This window comes from Falco biarmicus, chromosome 8 (assembly GCF_023638135.1).
Source record: "Falco biarmicus isolate bFalBia1 chromosome 8, bFalBia1.pri, whole genome shotgun sequence".
NCBI classification, from domain to species: domain Eukaryota; kingdom Metazoa; phylum Chordata; class Aves; order Falconiformes; family Falconidae; genus Falco; species Falco biarmicus.
The window spans coordinates 41,841,047-41,851,101 of NC_079295.1; the positions used below are offsets into that span (position 1 = coordinate 41,841,047).

Sequence of the window (10,055 nt, forward strand, 5' to 3'; positions counted from 1 at the left end):
ATTAATATAGTGGTTAATGTGTTAAAAATATATCAATAATATACTTACTAATTATATATTTGTGTGTGTATATCTAGCTATATGCTTCCTAGGAATTAATTTTAAAGATGTTATTTAAAAAAAACCCTAAGAATTGCCTTTGTAGCCTTATCCCCTTCCTTCTGGATACCATCCCAAGATATAAAGGTCTCTCTAGGCTGTAGGCTTGCTTGGGAGCAGTGAGACCTGAATGATGAGGGACCATACTTGTATGGGAGAACGATAGATACATGGAAAAGAATGGAAATATGTTTCCTCATTTTTCTTTTCAGTGGTATTCACAGTAACAGTGGGAAAGGGGAAGAAATAAACTAAAGGAATGAGGAAACATCTCTGAAACAAAGCAAGCAAGAATGTGCTACAAAATAGAGTAAAGAATGAGAGATAAATGAGTAGATTATAGTGCTAATAAGTAGTTAAAATGATAGCAACCTTTCTGAAGGTTTGAAGGGGTGGTTAAGCTTAAGAGTTCATTACTAAGTAATTTCTTGCTAAATGGTATTTTGATGAAGATGAAAAATGCTTTATACAGCCAAAATAAGTAATTTTTGTAGGAATATTTTGCTGAATTGTGTGAAGTTTGTAAATGCCATAAAAGAAGGCATACTTTATGCAAATAAACATTTTAAATTTTATTTTGTAGGTACTCAGTACTGTTTGACAGTTCATCTCTTCACAGACCACGGGAAAAGTACATCAGTCACCAAAAAATGTGCTACTGGAGAAGAATGCCATTTTGTAGGCTGCCACCGTCACAGAGAAAGTGGCCACACAGTAAGCACTGCTCTTTGTAGAAGAGCAGCACATTGGGTTTGAGGTTTGCATTTCAGTACTTGGTTTTTCCTGCTGAGCTGAAGAGGATGCAGTAAGATATGCTCTCCAGTATTTAACAATAGAAATCAGGTTTCTGTGACAGAAGCATGACTGCCCCCTTCTTCCTGCTTTCCTATCTGTGTTGCTGTGTGACGGGATGTAATAGCAACTTCTAAAGAAACACCTGAGCTTTCTGGGGCATTGCTAGCGTGCACCCAATGCGTGGGCCTTGTTCCTGAGTTCTGAGTAAGGTGCTCAGGTAGGCTTTGTAGCCTGCACCGATGCCTGTGGTGCTGCTGCGGCTCTGTCACTGTCAGCGCTTGGGCAAGCCAGACTGAGAGTTAGGTAGGCCAGTCGTGTCTGTGCATAACATGGCTTGGATAATACCACACTGTACACAGAGCAAGACTGTATTTGTCCACGAAAGCCATGCTCTTAAGCAAGAGCCAACTGAGTTTTTGTTGCATGACAAAAGCTAAATCTGCTGCATTCTCTCATCCTTGGGGAACTAGGTAAAAGTTTATTCTGAATAATCAAGTGTATCCCACCTAAGTATTTTTCACTGCAGTGAAGTGTGACGCACTAATTCCTTAGTAGTTGAGAAGGGTAGTTAATGTTACTTTTAACATGAAGGGTTTCAGACACCAAAAACGAAGCAGACAACGTCCATGTTAAATATAAGAGGATCTCTGTGTTATCTGAATCAACTTCCATTCATTTCAGCAGGTTTTGTGGACTGAGGGCATGAAATGATTATGCAGCCTGCCACCTTCTGCATTTTATCTTAGAAGAGTTCTTGTGCCTTTGGATTAGATAAAAATGGGCATGCTCTTGGCTTTTCTAGTAAGGATTGTCAAGTAAGGAAAATTATTTTCAGATTCCCTCCTGAAAATCAGCAGTGTCAGTGGTTCTGTGGCACTAGAAACTGAAAAAAGGAAGTCTGAAGTTCAGTATGGAAAGCTGCACTGAATGCAAAAGCTTGAGGGGAAAAATGAATGGGAAGAGAGTATCTTACAGTCAGGCTTTTTTAGCTTAAAAAGCTGAAACCTGAAACATTCAAATGCATGGGTTTAGCTCTTGTGTTAGAAGGGGAAAGTGGCAGAAAGCTTCCTTTATTTTCTGCAATGTTAGTGAGCTTGTCAGTGCAGCTGACATGGCTGTATTACATCATATCACAGTTTCGAAGCCCCGTGACAGCTCTGGGTGATGACTTACTCTAGGTAGCCTATGCTGCGTGGTTTGGAAGGGAAGTTGTAGCATATATGCTGTGTCTGCTGCCAGGTGGAAGCACTGAATCTGTTGAGCTGTAACCTTTGCAACCAGTTGAAAGAACATCTATCTCTAAAAGCCACTGCTGAGTTACCCTATGTCAGTGATCTCCTTTTCTCAACAGGAATGTGTTTCTTGCTGTGAAGGCATGATTTGCAATGTAGAAATACCAACCAATCACACAAACGCAGTATTTGCTGTATTGCATGCCCGGAGAACATCGAATGGCAGCAGGCGGACAGTCGACGTTGCAGTGCTTGTATCAGTCATGATGATCTTGTTGTCGTGATGCAGCACCCTCCTGTCATGTCTGCTTGAGAGGGTCTGCCTTCCTGCAGGCTGTAAGAAGCTGTAAGAAGATTTTTTCAGTATGCGCAAGGAGAAATCACTAATACTTCTTAATTACAGAAAATGTAAAGGGACGGTGGAAGGACAAGTGTACATCATGAAGTCCTCGGATATTTTAGTGAAGATATTTCATATGGACTCCAGTATTTTTTCAAAAACAGCACAACAACCCACTGGTTGACTAGGCAGTGGGGTGAACTCAAATTATTAAAACTCACTATTTTATGACGAAAAAAAAGCACATGTGCTTGGCATGATTTTTGAACAGAGACAAGTGTCTGTAGACAATCACTTTCCCAGGTGAGATAAAAAGGAACTTTCAATGGACAATGTGCCAGCAGATATCTCAATGGAAACTGTTTTTAAACTGTTTTTCATTGTGCATAAATAGCATGAAATTTCTTGTCTTGATCAACAGGCGTATTTAAGCTTATCTTTAGTTATGGTTTTCATAAATAACACGTATGGTTTTCATAGAGAACATATATGAGAGAAGTTTTTTTCTGTTTTGATCAGAGCTATCATTTCTACTGGAAATAGTACTTTATATCTTTCTTTTCTGTAAAATGTTGTCTCACACTCAGATTTTAAAACAGTGTGAAATTATGTATAATTTCTGTCCAAAACCTATGAACTGTTTGAGCACCTAAATCAGAATTCCTTCCCCCACCTCCCACCCCACCTCAAGGGATTATTTTCTTGCAATAGTCTCACGTCAGCTGAATCACTGTGATATTGTTGCAAGTGGTGGTAATACCGTGATTTTGAAATTACAGCTACAGTCAAGCAGCTAAGTTATCATAAAAATTGTAAGTGGGCACTTGGTATAAATAAGGAGAAAAGTCTACTGTGTTCTCTCTTGATTTGCAGAAGCTTCTCCAAGAAATATTATTGCCCTCGATGGATCTTCAGCTTGTAAGTCAGCACTATTGGATATCCCAGACCTCTGGACATCATTGTTATGTAGCTTTGCCACCCCTATTTGAAAAGTTTGGGCAAAGATTCTATTTTTCATTACAGTATTGGGGGGTGGTGGTGTTAATCTGCTTTATTTGCATAGTTTGGTTATTTGATTCTTTATCATTTAGATGACTGTTCGTCAATTAGATGAACAGCAGCAAATTTGACGACTAATACAGTTTAGATTACAGTTAATGTACTAAAAACTTTGTTGTTTTCCTTTGTGAACCTTGTGATGCAGACCAACATAAATAAGTTTTGTGTGAACTTTCACTCCTTCTAGCACAGAACACTGCTTTCCAGGGCTCTGATAGATCAAGCCTCAATACAGTTTTAATAGGTCAGACTTACAGAGACTGCACAGGTTACTTCTTTAATACATGTGTTCTTTGCATTGCAGATGCCCTGATTGTAGAGACCAGCAGGTAGTGATGTTATATGACTTCTCAGTATAGTTTTATGTGATGCAAAATCCTAACAAACTTCAGCTGCTCCTGTTCGTAGAATCACTGCATCACAGAATGGTTTGGGCTGGAAGGGACCTTAAAGACCATCTCGTTCCCACCCCTGCCCTGGGCAGGGACCCCCCCAGCCCAGGCTGCTCCCAGCCCCATCCAGCCTGGCCTGGAGCACTGCCAGGGATGGGGCACCCACAGCTGCTCTGGGCAGCCTGGCCCACCGCCTCGCCGCCCTCACGGGGAGAGGTTCTTCCTGATCTCTGACCTGCATCTGCCCTCTCTGCGCTCAAAGCCACCCCCGTGCCCTGTCACACGTGCCCCTGTAAGAAGCCCCCCCCAGCTTTCCTGCCGGCCCCTTCAGGCGCTGGGAGCTGCTCTAAGGCCCCCCCGGAGCCTGCTCTTCTCCAGGCTGAACAGCCCCAGCTCTCCCAGCCCGGCTTCCCAGGAGAGGGGCTCCAGCCCCTGCCCATCTCCGTGGCCCCCGCTGGGCTCGCTCCCACAGCTCGTGTCCTTATGCCAGGGCCCCAGAGCTGGATGCAGCGCTGCAGAGGGGGTCTTACGAGAGCAAAGCAGAGGGGCAGAGCCCCCTCCCTTGCTCTGCTGGCCGTGCTGCTGGGGATGCAGCCCAGGGAGCGGTTGGCTTTCTGGGCTGTGAGTGCACATTGCTGGGTCATGTTGAGTTTCTCATCCACCAACACCCCAAAGTCCTCCTCTCTTCAGGGCTCTCTCAATCCATTCTCCGTCCAGCCTCTATTTGTGTTATACATGTGTCCTGCATGCAGGACCTCGCACTTGGCCTTGTTGACCTTCACGAGGTTCTCACAGGCCCACCTCTCAAGCCTGTCAAGGTCCCTCTGGATGAAGGCCAATGTTGTCAAGGTCCCCCTGTTTGCCCTATTGCGTTTCTTCCAACTTCCCACCATTTTCGTAAACTTTCTCTGACAGCCTAAGATATTACAGCACAGCTAAGGATTTGACCTAGCAAGGTTGAAGAATTGCATTTCACTTTTTTTCTTTTTCTAAATGATTTTATTCATTTATGAATATACCTATTTGATTGTGAATAAGATAGTTCTGATATTTTTCTAGTGGTTTCTTCTCATCTTAACTGAGATGGTTAAAATTATGATTAACTGTTGAAATATTTTTCTGGAAGCATGGATCATTAAGACCTAAAAGGAGATTCAAAACTGTTCTCTGAAAAATTCAAGTAACTATAAATTGGGATTTTTAAGCATAAATATTGGCTTAAATATTTGATGGTTTACATCTCTAGATATATGTTGGCTAGCAATTAAAAAACAGATTTTAAAATGTTTTTCGTCCTGTTTACATTGTAAAATTGCCTACACAATATTTTTAGAATATATAAATGTCTAAAAGTCAGGCTGTGATTTGCCGACAGACAATTGCATGGTTACAAAACTTGGATGGAAACACTTTTTCCTTTCCAATTACAAATAGTCCTTGCTGTCTCAGTCAAGGTTTTCCAGGCTCTGGGTTCTGATGACCATTGTTGTGCCATCCAACAGGCCAAGGTGCTGAGGTTTTGAGGAAATGTTTACTCTGTTCAGTGGTCACCCCTAGGTAACAAACCTATAGTATTAACCTTGGTGGCAGACATAGTGACAAGCACATTCCATGTTTTTATCATTAAGTATCATCTTTTTGCTACGTGATCTACAGGGCACTTGAACTTCTTTCTCATGGGAAAATCATTCCAGGTTTGCTCTCTGCTCCAGGTTTGCTCTCTGCACAACGGGGTGTTCCTTAGTAAAATGAAAGCAAGTTTTGTTCCATGTTTCAGGTCATGGTATTTTTCCTGGGTTTGCCTCTAAGCACGAGGTGCTCCCGTAATTCATTCCTGGGGATAATTATTGCAATCTTAACAAGGCCTTAAAGTGCCCTATAGTCTTATATGAGTTTACTGTAAATAATTTACAATAATCTAAAGTGCTGACATTTGTTTACACTGCAAATGCTATTCCAGAGCATTTGGGAATGCCAGGGAGACCCTGGAGAGCTTCCCAGAGGGGTGGGCTCAGGGGCAGAGGGAAAGGGCTGCAGGTTCTCCGCAACTGCTGAAAGACCTTTTGGGAGGGGAGGTCTCTGTGTGGGTTTGATTTTCTTGGTTGAACTGAAGCTTTGATTTTTTTCTTGTTTGCCACACTGAAAAGTTAAGAAATCTGCTTATAATTTAAATACTTAATGCATTTGGTAAAAAATTGTTTGGAATAAAAAAAAAAATTTCCACGGAAGTGCCAAAATAGTATGCTTGATTTTAATTGTCATCTGTTTAAAATTAACAATAAAGACAGCAACCTGGGTATATGAAAGGATTTGGTGTTGCCAAAGGTTTATTTTTTAGCATAATAGAATTCGAGTAGCGGAGGATATTAAAGATGAGTTCTAGTCATCTTGATACATCAGTAACTTTGTTACTGCAAGGTTTAGGACTATTGTTTCTAGAAAAACAAATATGCAAAAGCTGTTAATGCAATGTTAATGCTGCACAAATAGGCACTTGGCTGAAGAAATACAGAATTTAAGAGTGAATATCAATTTCACCCTTTGCTGCATTTTACATATGTAAAAACCTGTGTGCGTCTGATTATTTTAGGCCGATGTTCAATGCTAACTTTGTAGGAAAAGCAGTATGTGCTGATTATTAGAGAAACTAGCGCTAAAATACACCAGAGTGCATATTTTTGGCCTGACTAATGATTGACTGTGTAGGCAATCTTAATTTATGGTAGAAATTTTATATTTTAATAAATAGATTCAAGTATCAGCTATGTTTTCTCTTCAGGTATCAGTCTGAAGCACTCACTAAGGAACTTAAAAGAGTATTATGTGATTTGAGAAAAATAATTTTCAGGCGCTCCGCAATATATATAACTTGTGCATCTCTTGTTTTGGTTCACAGATGTAACTTACGTATATATGACTTTTTAATGCCTAAATTAGCCATGCAACTTTGAAAATGGTGTTTCTGTAAACATTCATAATGTACAGAGTGCACGTTCATAACTTTATGTGCAGAAAAGTGTTTGCTAATGCTTCTGTGTACATCCAGCTTCCAACAATAACAGGTTAAATACTGTATTCACACTCAGTAGTGGGGCAGATGTGCCTCTCCGAGTCAGCAGGCACTGGGTAAAATCAGTGGGTGCCAAACTCATGTGCTTTCATGGGCAAAAGGATCCCCTTGTGTTGCCCTTAGAACCTGAAAAGAAATCAGGAGTAAGAGCAAGTGCATCAGTTTGTGTAGCTGAGGAAAGAAAAGTGTCATTTTATGATGTATGTGTATAATGATGATTTATTATTTTTATTTTACATTGCACCAGACAGTCTATAGAAGATTAATTTTTAAAAGCTTAAATATAGGGAAACTTGTTTGCTATTCAGTGTTGGTTTGTATAATGCTTTCTTACTGCTGTGTTACCATTTTAAATCTTCTCTAGAAATGACACTTTTAATTAAAAATATTAAAATATTTGCTGGTGGAAAACATTTGTGGTGAAAAAGATAAAAATCTTTTTGCTGCTTATGAGAACAAACCCGGTTGTTGGCACTGGGGTACTTGTTGAGCTGAAATTGCAGGAAGGGTGGATTCTGTGGCTCCTTCTCTTCTGATAGATGCTAGAAATTCATGGGGGGGGAGCCTAGGAGGGATCCTGAGTACAGCAAGGTAGGAGGGATGTGCAGCCAACCAAAGACACGAGGTCAGCAAGCCTAGACAGGAGAGCGCTTGAGCCCTGGGGCAGGCAGGGGGGAACAGGTTGTTATTTTTACTTTTCCAGTTGATGTTTGCAGGGACATCACATTTTTCATGGGGTGGAGATTCCCTTTTCCCCAGGCAGCATAAGTCAGAACCCTTTTAATGACGTGAAAGAGCTCTGCCACTTCAGGAAATGGGAATAGTGAGTAACCGTTCATCTCTACTTGAGCCAGCCAAGAGAGACGCACCTTCCCATTGGATTCTCCCATGTATGCTAGACCAAACAGATGTGCTGCATGAGGATTTAATTCCGGTTTCTAGATGAGTCACCCTTCTTTCCTTGGATTTACATTGCAAGGTGTAGCGATGCAAATGTAGCTTTACATTGCACATGTAGCTCCATTGAAGACAAGATCACAGGTACCATTATGGATAATATATGTGTGTGTATATATCTTTGTATCCTGGGGAGACTGCTGCTTAAACTCCTGCTATAGCAAAATCGTAGTTTAAATTAAATTCTGTCATGGCTTTGGTATGGTTTATAATTTCATCTGCCGTGCCTTTTACAAGCAAGAGCTTCAGGAATCTTTAATGATGCCAATCCTCCCTTCTTGGAGGGTGGTTTATCCTGAGGATAGAGACATGCTGCGCCCAGAGGCATTTAAAAAGCAGGAAAAAAAATAGATTTCATTTGCATTTCCGAAAATGTGATTGCTCTAGTCATTACTGAAGTAATTTTAAGTATAGTTCTGTAGCATTTAAGAGGAAATAAGCTTTTACATTTAATCAGAAAATTTTCAAAGAAAGGAATGTATTTCTACATTGGTGTCTTAATTTACCAGAAAAATTGAAGTCCAGGTACAGGTTAAAATTCCAAATTAAGACAATAAGCAGCAGTACAGCCAACTCATTTAAACAGCACAAAATGCCACCTTCAGACTTTTGTAGCAAATAACATTAAATTAATTTTAAGATCTTTAAAAAAAAATTTAAAAATCTATTTCAGAGCACAAAGCCATTTCTGTAGAAAATCCTTGTTTCTTTAACATCTCTTGACTCTCGAAGAAGCCCTGAAGATGTGGATGGGTTTTATAGTGCTTGCTGTTTGCAAGTGTTTCAAATTAAGAAAGCAAGGCCAGCAGCCCTCTCTTAAGAGGAGCAGGGTAAACACTTCATCCACAGTAACACTGTCCCTGGGTTTGGCTGGTGTATTTGGGCAGGATAACCTGGAGTGGGAGCAGTTTATTGAGTGCTTCAGCATCTTTCTGGTCATCATGTCTTCTTTGCTTTCAGCTAAGGAAGAACCTTGTCAGCTGGGGAGCTTGGCTGAAAAGGTATTTTCATTGAAATGAAAATATTGTTGCTCACTGTAGATTTAGGGCTTGCAGTGATGCAGGTCATTGCAACCTTGATGGAGAACCTGTGTGGGATTCTCAGCTGGAGCAAACAGCAACCTGCCCAAAAGCTAGGCAGACACTGAAGGTCAGGAAAATTTAGCCTCTTATAGGAATAAGGCAGGTAACTAAAGTCTGTATTATCTCTGCACAAAGTACATGTTTAGTGTTTTGCATGAACTTTTAATATCACCTGTTGCAATGTTGTCTGCAAGAAATCAAGCAGATGCAGACAAACGGCTGTAAGTTTGGGGGAGGGGGTTGGAGAACGTAATGGATGTATTATTCATAATTCATTATTTTAGACTGCTTAAATTTCATGGCAATTTGGTAAGGTCGCTTTGAAGATCGTCAGTACAGTTTTAAGAAGCTGCTGTTAAAGGAGGGAAAACTAGATATTTGATGTGTGAATAGATTTATGCAAGAAGAAAGGTAACATTGTTATATAGGGGTTTAAAGGTCGCATTGCACAGTTCATTTGTGGTAATTTGTCCCAGTCTTAGCATTTATTGTTAGCTTTTTTTTTAATCTCTGCCCTTTGATCTGTGCCACTGTAACCAGGGTGATGTGGTGCTGCTCTGGAATGGGAATGCTGCAGCAAAATGAACTGTATTAAGTAGAAAATATATATGTGAGCGGAGGTGGGATAAACAGAATATAAAATAAGGTGAAAAATAAGTGAGTGACAAAGTCGCTTGCAATTAATTTAACTGAATTTCGATAAAATATGCCTGGTCATTTGAAGACAGTGTGTATGTTTTAAGTCTTAGTAATTGTTGCAGTGTTTCCTCATGGTTTTAGTTTTGCAGATTCCATTGTATATTCCCCTGCTCTGTAAAAGAGAGAGATAATCTCTCGCACAGGGCTACATCATACAAACTCATTACAAACAGCACTTCCTTATTGATCCTGGGCTTTCTCATGTCCGTTTTTGGCTGGGATTCAAAGAAATTGTTAAGAATGGAGTCCCCACGATGCACCCACATTAAATGAAGGATGAAGACAGTTGATCCCAAGTAGTTCAGCTCTAATTTGTGAGCAGTATGCAAA

At 40.4% G+C, this 10,055-nt stretch overlaps 1 protein-coding gene across 2 annotated transcripts in view; it reads left to right on the top strand.

Moving 5' to 3' along the window:
* The window catches only part of LYPD6B (LY6/PLAUR domain containing 6B), a 58,539-nt gene extending 51,162 nt beyond the window's left edge, over positions 1–7,377 (top strand). For both annotated transcript variants that reach the window (XM_056350416.1, XM_056350415.1), the window contains 2 exons: positions 683–813; positions 2,246–7,377. In XM_056350416.1, the coding sequence (XP_056206391.1) occupies positions 683–813; positions 2,246–2,410 (296 nt within the window). In that variant the 3' untranslated portion in view covers positions 2,411–7,377. The remainder of the gene's footprint in view (positions 1–682; positions 814–2,245) is intronic.
* Positions 7,378–10,055: the final 2,678 nt, after the last annotated feature.